Source organism: Antedon mediterranea, chromosome 5, assembly GCF_964355755.1.
Source record: "Antedon mediterranea chromosome 5, ecAntMedi1.1, whole genome shotgun sequence".
Lineage (NCBI taxonomy): Eukaryota > Metazoa > Echinodermata > Crinoidea > Comatulida > Antedonidae > Antedon > Antedon mediterranea.
In genome coordinates this window covers 1,476,361-1,499,476 of record NC_092674.1, presented here as the reverse complement: position 1 = coordinate 1,499,476, position 23,116 = coordinate 1,476,361, and the positions used below count along the sequence as shown (strand labels likewise).

The 23,116-nt window shown below is 34.7% G+C and overlaps 2 protein-coding genes across 2 annotated transcripts; one reads left to right on the top strand and one right to left on the bottom strand.

Annotated features, from left to right (window-relative positions):
* Positions 1 to 7,225, bottom strand: LOC140048558 (dnaJ homolog subfamily C member 3-like). The gene is made up of 10 exons (XM_072093300.1): positions 7,018 to 7,225; positions 6,278 to 6,385; positions 5,940 to 6,139; positions 5,517 to 5,660; positions 5,163 to 5,344; positions 4,123 to 4,242; positions 3,245 to 3,471; positions 2,841 to 2,970; positions 2,370 to 2,518; positions 1 to 1,848 (listed from the first exon to the last, which is right to left on the bottom strand). Exons 1-10 carry the CDS (start codon positions 7,088 to 7,090, stop codon positions 1,703 to 1,705), a joined length of 1,479 nt encoding a protein of 492 aa, XP_071949401.1. The 5' UTR covers positions 7,091 to 7,225; the 3' UTR covers positions 1 to 1,702.
* A 248-nt stretch (positions 7,226 to 7,473) lies between these two features.
* Positions 7,474 to 22,362, top strand: LOC140048557 (5'-nucleotidase domain-containing protein 3-like). Its single transcript, XM_072093298.1, has 15 exons — positions 7,474 to 7,624; positions 8,073 to 8,248; positions 8,792 to 8,866; positions 9,041 to 9,096; positions 10,936 to 11,026; positions 11,147 to 11,218; positions 11,614 to 11,670; positions 11,817 to 11,877; positions 12,284 to 12,386; positions 12,879 to 12,980; positions 13,296 to 13,380; positions 13,715 to 13,855; positions 18,623 to 18,709; positions 20,656 to 20,720; positions 20,875 to 22,362. Exons 1-15 carry the CDS (start codon positions 7,477 to 7,479, stop codon positions 21,128 to 21,130), a joined length of 1,575 nt encoding a protein of 524 aa, XP_071949399.1. The 5' UTR covers positions 7,474 to 7,476; the 3' UTR covers positions 21,131 to 22,362.
* Positions 22,363 to 23,116: the final 754 nt, after the last annotated feature.

Genomic DNA, 23,116 nt, shown 5'->3' with positions numbered 1-23,116 from the left:
TATAACCTTTCATCATTCACCTCGTGCCATTATTTGTACCATTACACTCATAAACATTCATTATTTGTATATTATTAGCATTATTTTTAAAACGTCGATATCCAATAATGGCAAAATTTCGATATTTTGGGCATATTTCGGAAAAATCCCTGTACTAGTACAGGGATTTTTTCCAATAATTGCAAAATTTCGACCCATTTTATTTTTCGACAAAACTGGTTACTATGGCTCTATAAGATGAGCAATATATGTGCATATATAGCCATATTATTGCATAATAATAGCATTTTAAAACGTCGATATCCAATAATGGTAAAATTTTGACCCTTTTATTTTTCGACAAAACTGGTTATTATGGCTCTATAAGATGATACAAAGCAATATATGCGCATATATAGCCATAATAATAGCATTTTAAAAAGATATTTTTGGCATTTTTCGAGAAAAGAATTTGTATTAAGTACAAAGATTTTTTTATGCAAACGCAAACGATGACCTATGACATCGTAAAGGTGATGCAATTAGAATTAACACATGCAACAAATTGAATTTTAACGAGACCATTGTTGGTTTGTTCTCTAACCTCCCTCATACAAAATAAAAACTTACACTTACAACCTTTTTGCCTCATCTACAAAAAGAGAATATTTATGGCTAAAAAACATGTTTGTAGAGATTCATACAATTAAATTAAACTTATTTAAAAAAAATATCTTTACACTTTTGTTAAAATAAAACAAAAAAGTCCAATATGTGAAACTATTTTTCCCTTTCCCATTCTAGGATGCACCACAACACTATTGTACAGTTTTATAAAATAGACTACCATTAACTTAAATTATTAGCGTACATATTAGTTATAAGAATCATAACTAGTGACGGGTTAAACGTAGTGTTAGGCTAATGAATTGGCTTAAAACATCTTGAGAGCAACATACATACAATATCTGAGACCCGAACCGGATATGCAGACCATGTTGTACCACATTGCATAGCTTTTGACATTCAACATTAAATATTTATTCTTAGCAAACAATTTTATTTGTTTGTTTTTACTAATTGTATTTCTTTATGTTAAAACATTAATGTTAAACCACATGAGGCGATAAATGAATTTTCAATTTTGTAGAGTTGAATCAATTATAATTAAAACTAGAATTATAGGTGATCACTTTTATAATTTTACTGAAAACATAAAAGCAAACATGTCAAAGGTTAATTAGTTCTATTAAATTATGTAAAAATAGAGGATACGATAGAAAAATAGCATTAAATGGAATAAATATATGCACACTACCTTTAAACTCTGTCTACACAATCAAACTAGTTTGATAGTGTAGACGGAGTTTTACAGTCCCTTATAAAACTTTAGAACAATGTTATATGTATAAGGGGAATGCCTTAGTATACTGAATGCAATGGTGTTTCGTATCTATTTGTACTCCACACATTGTTGGCCAATCAAAGTAAAGTATTGTATCAACAAAAACATCTACTTTTTATGGCTGGTATTTTGTAGATGAGGCTCATAAACAGAGATTAACTAAATACCTGTTGTTTAATACCTAAATATACAGATCTGACATAGCAGTAATTATTTATACCATTTTAGAAATACATAAATATAAATGTACTCATAGTGTGTAATGAAAAGTTATTGAATAAGTAAAATTTTACCGGTTTGACTAAAAACTTAAAATATTTAATTATAGTGGAATTTAAATGAATGGCCTCCTCCGCCTCCAAATGGGTTGAAACCGAACGGACTACCCCAATTGCCCCGATTACTCTGTTGTTGTTCTTCTGCGTCCAGTGGATCCTCACCACGGTCAAACTTTTCACGCATTTCTGAATTACAAAAAAAAATTGTTTAAAACATAACTACAATAATTATAATCAACCGATTTAAGAGAGAGCGTTTGATGATATTACACACAAATGGGGTGTCAATTGACCTGTCCTGGGAAGGTTCTAAAATACATTTGAAATGGAGGCCAAAATGGTATTTCCCACCCTGAGGCATGTATCGGTTCTAGTTATAATAGTTAAAATAAATGTTGGACTGACTGACTCTCTCACAGCAGATACCAACTTCTCATCCAGTAGGTTGATCCCTTCAATTAACAAGACTGAGCATCATAATAATTCATTCTTTCCATGTGCAATCAGACTACAGTATTTTCAAATTGCTTATTTTAAACGGTAAGTATTCTCTATTTTAAAATCTTAACTATATCATAGTGAAATTTTATCAAGTCCAGTTTTTAACATGTTTTACCATTTTAATCTTTAATGTTTTTACATATCTCAATTTTGCATTGTTTTGGTACAATAAATTTGAACTTGAATACAACAAGTGACAACCTTACCTGGGTTTGTTAATACTTCCTTAGCCGCTGCAATATCTATAAACTTTTTCTCTGCTTTTACTTTTTCTTCAGCATCCTCAAATTTATCTGGATGCCATTGGACTGCTAAACTACGATATGCCTTTATTATCTCTTTCTTATTTGCATTTCTAAAAGTGGAAAATAAAAACATCAGAAACAAATTACTTGCATTGAATACACATCCTACTGGTAACTTGAACTCTGCCCATAAAACTATCAAACAAAAAATGGATGCAACCATATATGAACAAAATGATGTCATATCACTACCATATTATTTGGGCATATCACTACCATATTTGGGCATATCATTACCATATTTGGGCACACTTTTTTTTTATTTTTGAGTTTGATAGTGTAGACAGAGCTTTAGCGTTCAAAATAACCTTTAAAAAGTGTTACCTTATTCCTTTTAACATTTCTTATTTATAACATTCAATTTTAACATACCTTTTAACTCCTAAAATTTTATAGTAATCTCGTTTTAGAGATTGTTTAAGTAATTTATTGCCTCGTTTTAAAGCATCCTGTGTTCGTTGACTGTCTTCTATATTATGTGCTTTTGTAAATTCATCAATGGCTAAAATATTAACAAGAAAAAAAATATACAATTATAACAATATTAATGTGTGTAAATGTCAGATTTCATTTTGATAAATATATTCCATATGAACTTCCAAGAAAATAATAGTAAAACAAACAATAACAAGCCAAACAATAACTAAGCAGTCAGGAGACACGATACTGGGTAATGTATTCCACCATGAGACACGATACAGCACAGGGTTTATTGTTGCTCGATATGATACCATACAAGAATCTGCTAAACAAATAATCTATGTTAGCAATCATACCTTTTTGGAATTCTTCATTTTGTATATAAGCTTCTCCAATATCTAATAAAACATCAATATTCTCTACATCATCAGCGAGTACTTCATTACATTTAGTAATAGCTTCTGATGTTTTAAAAGATTTTACTAAACAATGACAGATGCCTCTGTCTGCTCTTGATACGTATGCCCAATTATTGGGTTCAGTTTTCTTTGCAGCTTCGTATTTTCCTATAGCATCTTCATAGCTGTACATAAAAACAAGACGTGTCTATTAGCATACAATGTTTTCATCTTAATATGCCTATCATCATAAAAACAAGACGTGTCTATTAGCATACAATATTTTCATCTTAATATGCCTATCATCATAAAAACAAGACGTGTCTATTAGCATACAATATTTTCATCTTAATATGCCTATCATCATAAAAACAAGACGTGTCTATTAGCATACAATATTTTCATCTTAATATGCCTATCATCATAAAAACAAGACGTGTCTATTAGCATACAATATTTTCATCTTAATATGCCTATCATCATAAAAACAAGACGTGTCTATTAGCATACAATATTTTCATCTTAATATGCCCATCATCATAAAAAGCCTAGTATTGTTAATAAGGAGAAAGTACTTATCCTTATGAAAAACAATTATAGTACAGAATTTTATGAATACAATACAATTTTAATAATATTCCACAGTCCATTAAAAATCATTGTAGCAATTATTGATTTTAATTTAACTTTATTTCGTCCTCTAATAGGAAAATATTTTATTAGGAATTTCATACATACAAATACAATTTGGAACTTTTCCATTTATTATTCCATTATTATATTTTCTATTGCAAATACACTTGCGTTATTGATGTTGAGTACAAAAAAGGACTCACCTTTCTTCATTTTCGTAATCTTTTGCTTTCATTAATTGTTTGTTTAGCTTTTTCATATTTTTGTAAAATGGAAAACATTCTTTGTGTTCAGGATCTAACTTCAAACATTCACGAATATCACTGAAAATAAAAATAAATTTAATTATTAAATGTATGAATGATTCACTGATGATATGTACGGTACAGGTTTATACATATTGATAAGCCTTTCATTATTGAAGTTATTACTTACAACTTTTAAAGCTCAGGTACAGGCATGAATTTTAAATATAATATTTGGTTAATTGTACATAAATCAAATATTTGTAACAGAAATCAAGACGAAAAAACATGAATTTCCCTTAATATGGTCAAATACAAAATTTGGCAAAATTCTTCCATAAAAACCAGGAAGTTAGGTAGTTAACCTAATGTAATAACATATCTGGTGACTCCCTAGACGGTGAAAAAAGATGGTGGATATACGGTGGATAATTTTTGCTATAGCATGAAAATAAAATAAAAATCTGAAGTTGAATAAAAATATCAGAAATGTAATATTCAAGTTATATTACCTATATTTAGTCATCTGATAACATTTTTTACCACACCATTTATTTTTCATAGCTTTTTAAAATGCCTCTCTATTTACAAAATTTGTGTACAAAAGAATAGAGATTTTACTGTGTAATTTGAACTATCCCCCCACTGATATGAAAGTGCTTATTTTCAACAAGCTCGTGTAACACAAAGAAAATCCCAAAAATTATGAAACATAGGGGAAACTATAGATCGATAATTATTGGAATGTATGATCAATAGAAATTTTTTGCCCGCACCTGGCCTTTAAGTTAACCCTAAACTTACATGTTATTTCTCCAACTATATTACAACTTAGTCCAGGGTAACCCTAAACTTACATGTTATTTCTCCAACTATAATACAACTTAGTCCAGGGTAACCCTAAACTTACATGCTATTTCCTATATTCCTACAAAGCATATACATATATTTATTCTGTATGTTGTTCTCCCATCCAATTGTGTATAAACAACACTTACACTAAAGCATCGTCTAAATCTCCAATTTGATAGTGAAGTCCGCTCATTTTATAATAACCTTGTGTGTTGTCATTGGTCAATTTTACTATCACTTTGTAGTCGTCAATTGCTTTATATACTTCTCCAACTTGAAGGTAACATTCGGCACGATTTATTCGTACATCTGGAAACCATATACAATGCTGAAAGAAAATCAATTAATAAATCTATTTAAAAATTGGTACAAACAATATTTCATATTTATAAAATTCTTCTTTTGAGGCAGTGACACACACAGAGAACAACAAAACAATAAGATAGTGCAAAGCAAAAATCTTGATAAATTCTAAACGAAATTATTGTTGAATCTCTTACATCTATAACAGCATTATAATATTGAAGGGCCTCTTGAAAGTTCCTGGACTTCATGAGGGCGTCGCCTTGCTTTATGTTCGCAATTAATGGATCAACCAGTCTTAGCTTCTCATTGGCTTCTTTATTGCTTGGATCGTTTGCTATCTGTAGAACAAAACAGAGTATTTCTTTCACTTACAAATTCCGATACAGTAGTCCATTCATTAAATCACATACATAGGTGTCACGGTGAATCTTAAATTTTGCAAATGGTAATGCAAAGGATTGGACATCAAATTAAGTTCATAACTTCATTTCACCACTTTTAGGCCCTAGGCCCCTCTGTTTCAAAATCCTGGATTCACCACTGATACATATATTATATATTTAACCTTTCTGAAAGTTTGACCTCTTAACTATGACCTTCGCTCCAAATAAACTTACAACTGCTTCGTAGTCTTTCTTAGCGGCTGCCAAATGACCTTGTTTCATTAGGATGTTGCCATGGTTAACAAGAGCGGGTGAAAATGCTTTATTTAATACACTGCTCTTCTTCAAGTCCGGTAACGCCGACTTGGAACGGCCCATTGCCAAATAAACAGTTGCCCTCCTGTAGTATGCCATGAAATTATCTGGGTCATTCTCTGTAAAAGAAAGAAAACGGAATGTGAATTTTAGCTAAAAACTTTTAGCGAAAAAAAACCCCATTTTGAATGTACAATTTCAAGTAAAATGTAAGCATGAACAAAACAAAATTGTCTTTTATGCTTGAATAAACATACCAATTGCTGAATTGTAATGGTTCAGTGCCTCGGCGAGCTGACCAGCGGCCAATAAGGCATTACCATTCTCCATATGCCTCGAGGCATCCTTCTGAGTGGCATCAACTCCTACGAAGTAAAACATAATAAAAAATGATCAGGCTTTTTTATTTATTATTGTAGAAACGTGTTCTATGTATAGTTTTATTTTATTTGATCACCCCAGCGGCCAGGTCTAAGGTTTCGCAAGTAACACAGTACACCATACACCAACCAGAATCAGATTTTAAATTAAATAACAACAGAAGTAAACAAGCAGAAGACACAAAACAGACATAAAACGAGAAATATAACCAACCATAACCAACATATAGGCCTATCTATTATACAAACTAACCAAGCACTGGTTTTTATTATATTAAACAACCATGCTAGGTCGAGGAGGCATACTGAACTAGCCAATATACGCCTGAATATATAAAAAGTAAAGTAAAACAGATTATTTATAATATTTATTATTAGAAATTCATTTTCCAAAAAACAAAAATAATTTTTTAAGTAACTTAAGCAAGCCTTGCTAGCTAAGCCCCTACATTAGGCCTACATAATTATTCCTAATGAATATATACAGTAATCTATTTTCACCATACAGTGACAAGCCCTTCCACCTACACTACACTACATACAAGCAAGCTGACGTGTGACAGGTGGTGCCCTGCTGACTGAAAATGTTGGTCGTTTAAAAGTTATGTTAGGCCTACCTTTTTCATGTCCAAGACCAATAGTTACTAGTAGAATTGGAAAAGAAGATAAAAAATTATAAATGTTTTTCATCTTGTAAAATTCCTCAAGAGTACTGGGATACTGACACCATGCAGTAGTGACAAGGAATTCAACTAAATGAAAAGAACACTACAAAAACATAACCCTCATTCACAATTGTTGTCGAAAAACAACCACGTCGAATTCGCAACCTGATGTGTTGTGATTTCATTGGTCAGTTTTGACCCTAAACTTGACACGAACTTGTTAACTATATGTCGTCTAATGATAATATTTAATATTTTGCTTTACATTTGAATATAAATCATTTTTATTCATAAATAATAAACTTACAAATATATTTTATTTGTTAGCCTATCAAATACATTTTTTTGTCAAGCTAAAAGTAAGTTAATAAAAATGTTTATGAATCAACGAAAACAATAATGGCGGCGCCCATGAGAAGAACATTTGCAAGACATACTCATAGATTTTTTAGTTATCGTTCTTATTATTTAAGTAATTCTTGGAACAAAGATTCCAATGCTACAAGCGGTGATCTGTGGCGCCTTTATAAATTATCAAAGGATTATTGCGAAAAGCTAGGTAGCTATGCTAGGCCTAGCCTGTCTTTTTCGTTTTGTGTGGCGGCAATCATATTGTCTGGTCCCTGGATGCATGTCTGACTGGTTGAAATACAATTATGCAGGCCTAGGCCTAGGAAATAATGAATGAATAGATGGATTTACCGTGTATTGGTTTATAATGAATACACATATATTATGATAATATAACAAATACATATAACATATATCATAATAATAATAAAATAGGCCTCAAACTTAATCTGGCTTCTCTTGACTTGTTACAAATGGCACATCAGTGTGCGAGGCATGTGAGCCATCCCATGCAAAATGTATCCAAAAAGAAATCGAGTTACCGTCCCCACAAATATGAGGCATCATTTGACCATTCCCCAACAAGTGTGAGGCACACACTTCTTGTTTCAGTTTCTTGTTCAATTAAAAAGGGCAAACTTTGTTTATTTTTTCAGCAAAAAGTGATTTACATCACATAAACCCAAAGGGCGTGTTTTCAAATAATGAGTTGAATCTAGGAGATATTAACATCTATGGATTTGATTATGATTACACACTGGCTGACTATACTGTTGAGCTTGATCAACTTATATACAAAATGGCACTACAGATATTAATGGAGAAAAAACTGGTAGGTTGATGAAAGAAGTGGTGCAATGTTCAATTCAACTTTATTTCAGACAAACTGTCCATATGAAACATATACATACAATAAAAAAGACAAGAAATACAAAGCATTATGTGACAACCGTCATGGAGACAGGACCAAGATGGAAGTAATCAATGATGTACAATGTACAATACAAAGCATTATGTGACAACCATCATTGAGACAGGACCAAGATGGAAGTAATCAATGATAATGTACAATGTACAATACAAAGCATTATGTGACAACCATCATGGAATTACTAAGAATTATTTGTTGACATATAGTGCCTCTCTTCACTTAAATACATTTTGGAATCAAACAATAAATATTCATATATACAATTTAACATTTTGTTTTTCATTTTCATAATTCAGGAAAGAAAACTATAAATTGTCAGCTTCAAGAATTCATAAAAAGATAGAACACTATTTTCCACAAACCATTCTACATTGGCATGTTTGATTCTTTCTATTTTATACATATCAAATTACTATTTGTTTTAATTAATTTTGTTTTAATTAGTTTCCACCAGGAATAAAAGATGTGCCCTATGACCCCACCTTTGCTATAAGAGGCTTGCATTATGACATCCATAAGGTATGTGTAATATTTTTTAAATACAGATCGAAACGTTGAATCATGACTTGCCTCTCTTTATTTGGAGTCAGTTTTATACTATATTATTTAAACATAATCAGTGCATCTATTGGTTTTTGACAGTACTAGTGAATTGATTTTGATTTATAGTTTTATTTATATTTTTTTCCCCAGGGATTACTTTTGAAGATAGATGCTTTCCATCGAATTCAATTTGGTTCTGTATTCAAGTACTTATTTTAAATTTTTTTCATTTTGCTAAAAATGTTTGTAAAAAAAAATCATGAAAGGTAGAAAATTTACTTTCCATATCAGGCCCGTATGCAGCATTTATAATGGGGGGGGTGCGAGCAAAGCGAGCAACAATGGCTGGGGGGCCAGGGGGCCGCCAAGGGCCCCCGGTCAGGGGCCGAAGGCCCCGGCAAAATTTGCGTTATTTGACGTTCTAAAGACTGATTTAAGACTCTTTGTTGTGGCTTGGGCTAGTTGAACGATGGACACCAGAACTTAACGCTTTCATGATGTTTAAAGGACAAACAACTCAGACAGCGTCGTACGACGCTGTCTGAGTTGGCCTTCCTTCCCATGTTTAGGCGCTGTATCCGTATTCGCTGTATTTCCAGACACCAAAGATTGTATAGCGCCGCTACGCGGCGCAAGATAGGTAACTGGGTGAGACCTTTGTAATCCATGGACGCCATTCCGCCGTTGTCAAGGCAATATCCACAATGTTTCGGTTAAAGAACGAAGTTGTCTAACCAAACGTATCAATGTAAACACACAGAATTAATCGGAAAGTGTCCAGATCCCAAAGAAACTTTTATTTTACTTTGTGTACATAATTTCTTCCCTTTTCCATGAATCATTCATCAAGATGGTTAACCACAGATACTTCGAGGCGGACCGCAAAATTTAAACCATTTACATTTAAATCACAATTTAAATAACCTGTCCGCCCGAATGGCGTCCATGGATGATTTACTGGGCGCGTAGTGTTATAAGATATGAGCTTGGCAACAGCTACCTATACCTATCTTTACCGCCTGTTGTACGTCTGTATTTATTTCCAGCAAACACTTTACCGCGTACCGCGTACATGAAGCGCTAAGCTATTGCTTGTCGTCACATGATCGACTGCGCATGTTTTACATCAAGTTTGAGTCATTTCAGATTCCGTAAATTTAATTACCGTATTTTTTCATTTTATATTAACATATTTTTGTTTGTATACAATTGATAATGTAAATTTTGTATATATATAATATTGTCTTTAGTTAAACAAGACAAGAAAAAATACCAACAGAGAAAATAGTGGACCTTTTGGGACTTGGGGGGGAAGAAATAAAACAGAATTGCAATCGATGGTCTAACACAGATGCCTGAGGCCCCCTTTTTTAGGAACCCTAAGTAGCCCTCCAACGCTGGAGGCCTTGGGCGTTTTTAGCCTTTTTTGATGTATATTTTAATTCCTGTTTTATCTTCTGGACACTGCTCAGGCCGGGCCCTTGGGTTTAGCTAGTGAGTGCTCATAGCCGTTGTGCCACTGATTGCGTAGAAGTCTTGTTAGATAAACTCACTAATGCAGGTCTAGCCGTTGTGCCACTGATTGCGTAGAAGTCTTGTTGAATAAACTCACTAATGCAGGTCTAGCCGTTGTGCCACTGATTGCGTAGAAGTCTTGTTAGATAAACTCACTAATGCAGGTCTAGCCGTTGTGCCACTGATTGCGTAGAAGTCTTGTTAGATAAACTCACTAATGCAGGTCTAGCCGTTGTGCCACTGATTGCGTAGAAGTCTTGTTAGATAAACTCACTAATGCAGGTCTAGCCGTTGTGCCACTGATTGCGTAGAAGTCTTGTTAGATAAACTCACTAATGCAGGTCTAACCGTTGTGCCACTTGATTGCGTAGAAGTCTTGTTAGATAAACTCACTAATGCAGGTCTAGCCGTTGTGCCACTGATTGCGTAGAAGTCTTTTTAGATAAACTCACTAATGCAGGTCTTGGATAGTGTGTTCAATTGATATGTATAGTAGATTCATTTAGATTTTTTAAACCATTTTACTTCAGGGGTCACCGACAGTTAAGCAATGAGGAGGTCATTGAGGAATATGACAGTGTTCACATCCCAGTAACGTACATGAGCTCATTTCATGGCAAGGTGTGTAATCAAATCTTTTGCATAATTAAGTATAACCTTTGACCTTAAACAAATAAACATGAAGGAAAAGGCAAGCAAGCTTTCAGATTCAGTGAAATTTAATTTATTTTTTCTTTACAGGGACAAAATATGCGACAGCTTATGGACATATTTTCAATTCCTGAAATGGCTTTACTCGCAAACGTTATAGAAGTAATGTACTTTAAAATTAATTAATTAAATTAATTATCAATGCATCATCACTTTCTCATCAACAGCAAGTGTCATCATCATCCAGCTTTCTGATTATAAATCATATATTGTATATCCCACCCCACTAGAACACAAAATTGGGCCGACTTTTGGTGGTGGAACTATAGCCGGGATAAACCTGGTTCAGGAAAAAAATGATTGGTAAGCATCTGAACTGGCTAGAGAGAGGCCTACATCCAGACCAAAAGTCAATACTGGGACTATACCCACCCAGGGATATGCCTGTAAAATCAGCTGAAAGTAGGGGGTGGGATTAGGCCCAGAGTGGGATTATACCCGAGTATATACGGTATTTAAAAAACAATTAATATTGTTGTTTTCATTTCTTCCTTCAGTATTTAGAAAATCACAACATTGATTACTGTCCTGCCAACTTGTTTGATGATATTCATGTGAGTATGTGAACTTAACAAGATAAGATTAACTTATTAAATAGTATTAAAGTATTAAGTCTGTAGTTCTTGTCTTTTTTATGTTAGTCAACGTTTTAATACACATGATTAAGTGTGTAAAAAATATATTTTTATTTTCATTATAGAATTCAGTCAAACAAGTTCATTTTGCTGGAGAAATGCATAATGAAGTCATGGAAAATCCAGGTAGTGTGATACTAATAAACATTTATAGCAATTTGATCTTACCCCTCGATAAGAGATCGCGAAATGAAATGATACAAGGCCATAGTCTGAATTGTGTTAAGACTGTAGTACTGTGTTTGTATGATTGTCAAACTTTATTTGACAAAAAAATGTGATGTGCCCTTATTATATGGACATAATGATGTCATATCACTACCATATTTGGGCATATCACTAGTTTGATAGTGTAGATAGACTGTTTTGAGCAGATAATCCTCACTGTTTATATATGTGAGCAGTTTGAGTAGCTCAGTGCAAGTTGTTTGCGAGTGACTAGTCAAATATGCCCTTTAGTTTGGCTCAACTTGACCAGTATTATTTCTTGGACACTTTTAATTTTATCATATTTGCTTCCCTTTATTTGCAGCTAAATACCTAAAGAATGAACATCAAGTTGTAAAGCTGTTGAGCAGACTACACACAGCTGGCAAGAAGCTGTTTCTCATTACAAATAGTCACTTCCATTTTGTGTATGTAAACAAACTTTGCTATAATGCAGTCAGACCCTGGCCCCCCTAAATTTCGCAAATTGTAATGCAAAAGATAGGATATCAAAATCTGGATCCACCACTGGCAGTTGTAACGAAAGGCTTTTAAACAGAGTGCAATGAATTAAAACACACCTCCAAACTTGGAAAAACGAAATATCTAGTTTTTCTTAAAGCATAGATGGCACTATTAAGAAAAATAAAGATATTAGAATCTATAGGATGGAAAATTATTTCAAAATGTATGAATTTATTATAAACAGACAGATATTTTTCTCTTATCTCTATCTAAAGAGAAAGTACAGTAGTATAAATTATAAATTGTTGTACATTATCTGGACAAATATTTGTTTATCAAAAATAGTCTTTCATATTTAACTAGTTGTCAGTTTCTTTACATCTTCCCAAAAATATCGTCCAACGATATAGACCATAATTTAACAGATGCATACTCAATATTATTTAATGTTTTAGGGATCGAGGAATGCAATATTTATGCGGCCATAACTGGCGAGAAATGTTTGATGTTGTTGTAACCCAGGCAAGAAAACCATACTTCTTCAATGACACATCAAGGTATACACCAAGTTTCAGAAGTTTACCAAATCTCAACCAATATTTTGAATGTGAAATGTTAAGAAAAACATATTTTTTAACATATTTTTTGGGAAATAGAATTTATCCAACAGAATCTTTCTAAAGCCAAAGCAATAATGTAATACATTTCACTCATCCACAATAATGACAATATTATAAGCTATTTCAATCACTTTTGAAAATCTGTAGTTATGTATGAATATAAGGTATGCTGCCCTCTTCAGGTCAAGTTTTTATACCATTTACAGTGAAATTGTTTATGGTATTTTTAAAAAGTTTGTTTTGTATTTTTAGACCTTTTAGATGTATATCAACCAAGCTTGGTATACCAGCTTGGTCAAAGGTCAACAACCTAGAAAAGGGCAAGATTTATTTAGAGGTATGAATATGATTACACAACAGTTGAAAAGATGTTTACAATGCATATGATAAACTTACAAACATATTTACAGTTTTTACCTAAATTTATTTTTACTTTAGGCAAACTTTATTGACATCCTCTGTCGTCGGGGACATCGAAAACCAAAAACTAAAGCTCTCTCTACACTAACTTTATGTGGAAAAGAATGTGATGTGCCCAAATAAATGGTAGTGATATGACATATGGGCACATAAAGTTTGATAGTGTAGACAGAGCTTTATAAATGGTAGTTCTACTTTGATTCCTAATTTGTATCCTTATGAATGAGTAAAAAATCACCCTTTTCTTGCAGGGTAACATTGAGAAATTTGTAAACTCAATTCATTGGAACGAATCTGGTGTGTTATATTTTGGAGATCATGTGTACAGTGACCTTGCTGACCCGTCACTTAAACATGGATGGAGGACAGGAGCTATCATCCCAGAATTAGAGGTGCGAATTCAATAGCCCCTCTACGGGGAGTACATTTACACTATCTTTGATTTTCATAATACTCAGTCAGCCTACGGCATGGATCTGAAAGTTTTCAGTAGTAGTTATGCATTAAATTGTTATTAGAAATTATTACTACAAAAAGAAAAAAAATCTACAATCGATGAAAGGGGATTACAAAAATCTAAAGGTCGTAAAAGTCACCTGTTTCCACCACCCCAAGGACCTGCTCCCCTTTTGAGCTTTATTTCACCTGCTTCCACCACCCCAAGGCCCTGCTCCTCTTTTGAGCTTTATTTCACCTGCTTCCACCACCCCAAGGACCTGCTCCCCTTTTGAGCTTTATTTCACCTGCTTCCACCACCCCAAGGACCTGCTCCCCTTTTGTGCTTTATTTCACCTGCTTCCACCACCCCAAGGCCCTGCTCCCCTTTTCAGCTTTATTTCACCTGCTTCCACCACCCCAAGGCCCTGCTCCCCTTTTGAGCTTTATTTCACCTGCTTCCACCACCCCAAGGACCTGCTCCCCTTTTGAGCTTTATTTCACCTGCTTCCACCACCCCAAGGCCCTGCTCCTCTTTTCAGCTTTATTTCACCTGCTTCCACCACCCCAAGGACCTGCTCCCCTTTTGTGCTTTATTTCACCTGCTTCCACCACCCCAAGGCCCTGCTCCCCTTTTGAGCTTTATTTCACCTGCTTCCACCACCCCAAGGCCCTGCTCCCCTTTTCAGCTTTATTTCACCTGCTTCCACCACCCCAAGGCCCTACCCTTTTTGAGCTTTATTTCACCTGCTTCCACCACTTCAAGGCCCTACCCTTTTTGAGCTTTATTTCACCTGCTTTCACCACCCCAAGGCCCTACCCTTTTTGAGCTTTATCACACCCGTTTCCACCACCCCAAGACCCTACCCCCTTTTGAGCTTTATTTCACCTGCTTTCACCACCCCAAGGACCTGCTCCCCTTTTGAGCTTTATTTCACCTGCTTCCACCACCCCAAGGACCTGCTCCCCTTTTGAGCTTTATTTCACCTGCTTCCACCACCCCAAGGACCTGCTCCCCTTTTGAGCTTTATTTCACCTGCTTCCACCACCCCAAGGACCTGCTCCCCTTTTGAGCTTTATTTCACTTGCTTTCACCACCCCAAGGACCTGCTCCCCTTTTGAGCTTTATTTCACCTGCTTCCACCACCCCAAGGCCCTGCTCCCCTTTTGAGCTTTATTTCACCTGCTTCCACCACCCCAAGGCCCTACCCCCTTTTGAGCTTTATTTCACCTGCTTCCACCACCCCAAGACCCTGCTCCCCTTTTCAGCTTTATTTCACCTGCTTCCACCACCCCAAGGCCCTGCTCCCCTTTTCAGCTTTATTTCACCTGCTTCCACCACCCCAAGGCCCTACCCTTTTTGAGCTTTATTTCACCTGCTTCCACCACTTCAAGGCCCTACCCTTTTTGAGCTTTATTTCACCTGCTTTCACCACCCCAAGGCCCTACCCCCTTTTGAGCTTTATTTCACCTGCTTCCACCACCCCAAGGCCCTACCCCCTTTTGAGCTTTATTTCACCTGCTTTCACCACCCCAAGGACCTGCTCCCCTTTTGAGCTTTATTTCACCTGCTTCCACCACCCCAAGGCCCTGCTCCCCTTTTGAGCTTTATTTCACCTGCTTCCACCACCCCAAGGCCCTACCCCCTTTTGAGCTTTATTTCACCTGCTTTCACCACCCCAAGGCCCTGCTCCCCTTTTCAGCTTTATTTCACTTGCTTCCACCACCCCAAGGCCCTACCCTTTTTGAGCTTTATTTCACCTGCTTTCACCACCCCAAGGCCCTACCCTTTTTGAGCTTTATTTCACCTGCTTCCACCACCCCAAGGCCCTACCCTTTTTGAGCTTTATCACACCCGCTTCCGCCACCCCAAGACCCTACCCTTTTTTAGCTTTATTTCACCTGCTTCCACCACCCCAAGGCCCTACCCCCTTTTGAGCTTTATCGCACCTGCTTCCACCAGCCCAAGGCCCGACCCCTTTTTTAGCTTTATCAGACCCGCTTCCACCACCCCAAGGCCCTACCCCTTTTGAATTTTATGGCACCCCCTTCCACCATCTTATTTCAGAATTCTCTGTACAGTACATACACTCCACGTATGGAAAACCATTCAAAATATTTCTATACAGTAGTCAACAGCCTCCTACAACAATAATTAGCAATATTTATATAACTTTTACTGGTATAATATTCAATTGTTACTTTTTCCGGAGTTGCTGTTTACCACCTACATGGTTTCAGCTGTGTAAACACACTCACTCTATTTGCTACCTGTAGAAACAATTTGACAATTTATTACAAGTATTACGTACATGTAAATGACATATATTATGCTATTATTATTCCTGCTGGTTGCATCAGTTATGAATATAATAATTTATGGCTTTGTTAATTAGAATATTTTTCATGGTTAATGAAAGATGCCTACCCAACAACTGTCAATGGATCTACAAAATACTCAGAATGTAGTGAAGTTGTAGCTTGATGGTTAACGTGCTTGCCTTCCAATCACAAAGTCCGGGGTTCAATCCTGACTTAGTGCCAGAGTTGTAACTCACAATCTTTACTAATTACGGGCTAGAACCTAGTTAAGGGAAGATCTAATTAAATTGTCCATTTGGCAGTTATGAATGCTTTATTATCTTATTATATTTTTCTTTATATTATTATATCTATTTTGACCTGGATATATAGAAGAATGTTGAGTTTATGTTTTGTGATTTTTAGTTGAAATACATCCTGTTAATATGAGGTTAAGTATTCAATATGACTATAAAGGCTTTATTGTCAAACAATGTCAAGATACTATGCTCATTAATAATGTCAACTACAATGATCCAACTTAATATTGTTTATCATACAATAAGTCCTGCTTTATTCAAATTGGCAGTGGCTGAACCAATGTATTGCAATGTGTATAAGTCCTGCTTTATTCAAATTGGCAGTGGCTGAACCAATGTATTGCAATGTGTATAAGTCCTGCTTTATTCAAATTGGCAGTGGCTGAACCAATGTATTGCAATGTGTACAAGTCCTGCTTTATTCAAATTGGCAGTGGCTGAACCAATGTATTGCAATGTGTATAAGTCCTGCTTTATTCTAATTGGCAGTGGCTGAACCAATGTATTGCAATGTGTATAAGTCCTGCTTTATTCTAATTGGCAGTGGCTGAACCAATGTATTGCAATGTGTATAAGTCCTGCTTTATTCTAATTGGCAGTGGCTGAACCAATGTATTGCAATGTGTATAAGTCCTGCTTTATTCTAATTGGCAGTGGCTGAACCAATGTATTGCAATGTGTATAAGTCCTGCTTTATTCTAATTGGCAGTGGCTGAACCAATGTATTGCAATGTGTATAAGTCCTGCTTTATTCTAATTGGCAGTGGCTGAACCAATGTATTGCAATGTGTATAAGTCCTGCTTTATTCTAATTGGCAGTGGCTGAACCAATGTATTGCAATGTGTATAAGTCCTGCTTTATTCTAATTGGCAGTGGCTGAACCAATGTATTGCAATGTGTATAAGTCCTGCTTTATTCTAATTGGCAGTGGCTGAACCAATGTATTGCAATGTGTATAAGTCCTGCTTTATTCTAATTGGCAGTGGCTGAACCAATGTATTGCAATGTGTACAAGTCCTGCTTTATTCTAATTGGCAGTGGCTGAACCAATGTATTGCAATGTGTATAAGTCCTGCTTTATTCTAATTGGCAGTGGCTGAACCAATGTATTGCAATGTGTATAAGTCCTGCTTTATTCTAATTGGCAGTGGCTGAACCAATGTATTGCAATGTGTATAAGTCCTGCTTTATTCTAATTGGCAGTGGCTGAACCAATGTATTGCAATGTGTATAAGTCCTGCTTTATTCTAATTGGCAGTGGCTGAACCAATGTATTGCAATGTGTATAAGTCCTGCTTTATTCTAATTGGCAGTGGCTGAACCAATGTATTGCAATGTGTATAAGTCCTGCTTTATTCTAATTGGCAGTGGCTGAACCAATGTATTGCAATGTGTATAAGTCCTGCTTTATTCAAATTGGCAGTGGCTGAACCAATGTATTGCAATGTGTATAAGTCCTGCTTTATTCTAATTGGCAGTGGCTGAACCAATGTATTGCAATGTGTATAAGTCCTGCTTTATTCTAATTGGCAGTGGCTGAACCAATGTATTGCAATGTGTATAAGTCCTGCTTTATTCTAATTGGCAGTGGCTGAACCAATGTATTGCAATGTGTATAAGTCCTGCTTTATTCTAATTGGCAGTGGCTGAACCAATGTATTGCAATGTGTATAAGTCCTGCTTTATTCTAATTGGCAGTGGCTGAACCAATGTATTGCAATGTGTATAAGTCCTGCTTTATTCTAATTGGCAGTGGCTGAACCAATGTATTGCAATGTGTATAAGTCCTGCTTTATTCTAATTGGCAGTGGCTGAACCAATGTATTGCAATGTGTATAAGTCCTGCTTTATTCTAATTGGCAGTGGCTGAACCAATGTATTGCAATGTGTACAGTATATAACAACTAAACTACAATTGCCTCATATAAAAACTCTGTCTACACTATCAATCTAGTTTGACAAAAAAGGTGTGATGTGCCCAAATATGGTAGTGACATGCCCAAATATGGTAGTGATAACATGATTATGTCCATATATGGGAACATCACATTATAATACTTTCTATGATGTAATCTTGTATCACAATGTTTTATATTTTTCAGTCTGAAATAACAACAAGCAACTCTGTACCTTTCAAGCAAGCTGTTGTTTGGTTGTTAACGCTGCAGGCCCTCATTGAAAAAAATCAGGTAAGCTGACGGACAAGGGACCATCCAGCCCTCTAAATATTTATAGGGTAATACATAAGTCAGCCCCCACCCCTCCCTGGATCCTGGATCTGTCAAAGTTTGTAAACCACAATGCAACGCTACTCTGGAGAGTGACATAGGCCGTATTTCCGCAGAACAATAATTAACCGATACAACTTCCTGTTTGTGGAAATGGGGTTTGACTGATTCTGCTCAAGAAAAATTAACCGATAATTATCTCATTCAAATCAGAGAATTTTTATCGGTTAATTATCGGTTCAATTTTGGCTAGGGGAGAGGAGTTTTGGTTGGTTGGTTAAGAGTCAATGTGCTTTACATAAAGGAAAGTCAAATATACAATTTAAACAAATTTGTACTAAATTTGGATTGTGCCAGAATAGCATTTTCTGTGTATTTTGAAGTCTTGATAGCAAGCAATCATACTGACTATTTTAAGATTAATAATATTTGATGAGGTCTAGTGATCTATTGAAATATCCATATCAAATGAAAGACCTAAAAACACATACAAATATTGAGAAGACAAGGACAATGGCTTAACCTGTGGTTTAGGGGTCAAATGATATCACATTAGATAATAAACAAATAACATACTGATATTACCCATAGTTCATTGTTATCGCAGTAGTTAACAGTTATTAATAGACTTGTTATTTCCATTGTTGGTCGTTTTAGAACTCTTTCAAATCCTGTATTACTTTTCCTATATCAAACTTTTTAATTTTAGCACATCAATTGAAAATGTTAATGAAATAATAGCTTATACAACCTGGTTTTAAAATATTAAATGTGTACTGTATATGTATCCCACAGTATTGTCATTTTTTCAGTAATTTGCCTTTGGATTTATATATGTATATATAATAGAATAAAGACTAATAGAAAAAATATACAAAATTATCACAAAAATAAAAACATCTTCTTTTTTTGGGGATGTGTACAACAACACTGCCAGTGTAAATACATATAATAGTAAAAACTGCTGTAAAAGTTGTTTACCAGGAGTAGTATTGGTAAATATAATCAGAATATAATAGTAACGTAACTATATAGATGAATAGATTTTATTATTTTGTGGTCAGAAGAAAGTCATTGTCTTATTGTTACTACATGGTCAGTGTAAAAACATTAAAATGGGAGCATTGTACTGTAGTGTGAAAGGAAAACTGCTATTGTATTTGCACAATGGTATTGTTCTTTGACAGACACAGTTGTACAATACAAACCTCAAAGAAGAGTGTAATCCATGATAAATTATACACTAACTGTGAAAGGCAAAATGTGCGACAAATACAAATTGGTTTTTTTTTGTCAAATTATAATCTTATCCTTTTCAGTTGTTTCAATCCTATCATTGAATCAGCTGTTCAGTGACCTAAATCACTAATTCAGTCTTTGCAGACATTGAATTCTAGTCCCGGATCTAGACGGCGATTCACTTAATATTGGTAAAAGGATAAAAAGTTGGCACAAAATATACTTTAGCTGGAATTGCAAACAAAAATCAAAATGCTGACTGGTGGAGTAACAACATTAAAAAAAGACAATAACTAAACACATTTTATTTATTTATTTTTTTCTTTATTTTTTTTTTTTAATCGTAAACCTTTCACTAAATTGGGTCTGAGCCTAGTGACCTCAACCAAGTCACAGGAGATTAGAGTGTTTTGTAATCTCTTTTTTCTTTTATCCTTCTTAATCTTAGGATTATTCTTTTGTTACCAATTTAATCTTAATCTTTCCTATCTTCCTTTAACTGCCTTTAATTCAATAAACTAGATCTCTACTTTCTGATCATATTTAATAGAAATTGTGGGTATATTAAAATGACTGCCAACACCCCCTTTAATGCATAACAAAAATAAATTATATACAATACATTTAAAAAAACAGTTGAGCGGAATATTTGTTTTTTTCTATTATAGGTTTATGAGAATTCAGAGTGTCAAGCAGTTTTACAAGAATGGCTGAGAGAGCGTCACCAACTTAGGTATGTCTATCGGCCTTTTTTCCTAAGCATTTTAATAAACATAATTAAAAGAGAATTAAATTTCAATAAATTTCAAATAAATGTTTGCATTAATTTTCGTAATAATGTTCAATGTCAATATTCTTAATGTTTTTTTTTTCAATTCTTTTTCTAGAGTTATAACAAAAACATTGTTTAACCGCCAGTTTGGTAGTATCTTTCGCACGTACCACAACCCAACGTATTTCTCCCGTCGTCTTTCACGCTTCGCAGACATTTACACATCATCCGTAGACAACCTGTTGTCGTACTCGTTACAACACAGTTTTTACCCACAGAGGGCAGCGCTACCACATGAGATGAACTTTAACTTGCATCCGCATATTGAGGATGAGACCGCACAAGGGCCTTGGTCGGGAATTTTTGAATAATATAATATGAAATCATACCGGGGTTTGTGATAAATCAACACCTCACTCACCCATCTATCTGAACGAAAATTACTGAAGCTTAAAAACTGCGAACGCACAAAAACTGTGAGCGCACAAAAACTGTGAACGCACAAAAACTGCGAACGCACACAAACAGTGAACGCAAAAAACTGCGAACGCACAAAAACTGTGAACGCACAAAAACTGTGAACGCAAAAAACTGTGAATGTACAAGGCTATAAAGTATATAATCATTGCTGACTGTACCCACCATAACTTATAAAACCTATTTAGTAATACTAGTCTTTCATTAATAAAAGTATTATAGTGTCAGTGTGATTGGTCTTCAATGCCCCTGAAATAAACACCCATTTCATTCTGTGTGATTGATAGATGTAGCAATGTTTAGCCATTAGCAATAGTAACTTTGTGATGCTGCCAAGTAATGAAGTAGTTTTATCTTATTTTGCTCACGTAACATGTTGGTGCATAACTAAAAATGTATTCACCTTAAAGCTCTGTTTACACTATCAAACTAGTTTGACAAAAAAGTGTACCCAAATATGGTAGTGATGCTTAAATATGGTAGTTAGATGAAATTATCATGTCCATATATGGGTATTTTTTTTGTCAAACTAGTTTGATAGTGTAAACATTTCAAAATGGTGCTCCACAGTGTAGACAATGTAATAGGTAATAGTGTGTAGGAATATGGAGGTATAACACTGTTTAACCTTGTTTAATACCTTTCCTTTAGTTCTCTTCCAGGGTAATGTTAGTGTAACATAGGTAATGTCATTCCCGTCCACAGTGTATAATGTTATGCTAACTTAAATCAAAGTATTCATTTTTTCGGTACTTCTTAGTTTTAAAGTACATGTTTGGAATGTTTTTAACATGGAGTATTGTGAAGAATAGTGATGCTATATAATACAGTACAGTACAGTAGATGTGTGTAGTGATATTGGTATGTTATACTGTATAGCATCAAACCTTAATTTTATCATGGAGTAAGTTCCATGATTTTACATTGTAAATTATTTAATTAGAGGCCTAACAGGGTTGTTCAGTATTTAAACTAATATTTTAGATTTCTTCAAGTTTGTTTTATTCATGTTCGACAATTAGTTTTATCAAGGACTTGGACAGTTATAGGTCCTCCATTTTATCGATGAAAAATTGAAAACAAAAATATATTCAATAAATGTATTTCCTTATTGGAAATGATGCAACATTGTTTGTAACAGAGTTATTTTTTTGAATGGATGCCATAATTAAACATTATAATACTGTAACTGTCTACACTATCAAACTAGTTTGGTAAGAAAGTGTGATGTGCCCAAATATAGTAGTGATATGCTTAAATATGGTAGTGATATGACATCATCATGTCCATACATGGGCACATCACATTTTGTTGTCGCATAACGTTTGATAGTGTCTCCCATGGTGCTGTGAGCTTCAGGTTGCCAATGAAATCCTAAACTATAAGGAGAAAAACATCTGCAATTAAAATTTTGGGAAATCCCCGCAATTATTTACTGTATTATGGATGTTTTTACGTATTTATTGTCTGCATAAAGTATTTCAACATAAAACGAACGTTGTCGCGACTTTAAAATGTATCTATTCATCCACTTTAATAATATTAGGCCTCAATATGCACTGTACATTGCGAAACATGACAAGACATCAACCGGAAACAGCTGATCGAGTTCAATTATGGTGTTATTCCTCCGTGGTTGTTGTACTGTACCTGGTGTTATGACAAAACTCCTAGGTTTGTCTATTTGTCCGGTATTAACATTAAACGAGTGTATTGTGTCGTCGATAGTATTGTTATATACAATAGTACTAAAACCAAGGCAAGGCTTTAGTACTATAGCTCCCTATTTACAGAATTGTATTCGTTCACAAAGATGGAACAAACGCAGTAACAGACTTGACGTATTTTACCATTGAAGTCGTAATAATATAACTAATAGC

What these genes read in the sequence shown, in the direction of transcription:
- LOC140048558 (XM_072093300.1), bottom strand. Translation starts at nt 7,090, where the DNA reads ATGAAAAACATTTATAATTTTTTATCTTCTTTTCCAATTCTACTAGTA. An exon ending in GATTACGAAAATGAAGAAAG is followed by an intron (nt 3,472 to 4,122) that starts GTGAGTCCTTTT and finishes TTTTATGTACAG; the next exon opens with CTATGAAGATGCTATAGGAA. An exon ending in AAATGAAGAATTCCAAAAAG is followed by an intron (nt 2,971 to 3,244) that starts GTATGATTGCTA and finishes TTAATATTTTAG; the next exon opens with CCATTGATGAATTTACAAAA.
- LOC140048557 (XM_072093298.1), top strand. Translation starts at nt 7,477, where the DNA reads ATGAGAAGAACATTTGCAAGACATACTCATAGATTTTTTAGTTATCGT. An exon ending in ACTTGTTTGATGATATTCAT is followed by an intron (nt 11,671 to 11,816) that starts GTGAGTATGTGA and finishes TTTTCATTATAG; the next exon opens with AATTCAGTCAAACAAGTTCA. An exon ending in AGGGCAAGATTTATTTAGAG is followed by an intron (nt 13,381 to 13,714) that starts GTATGAATATGA and finishes CTTTTCTTGCAG; the next exon opens with GGTAACATTGAGAAATTTGT.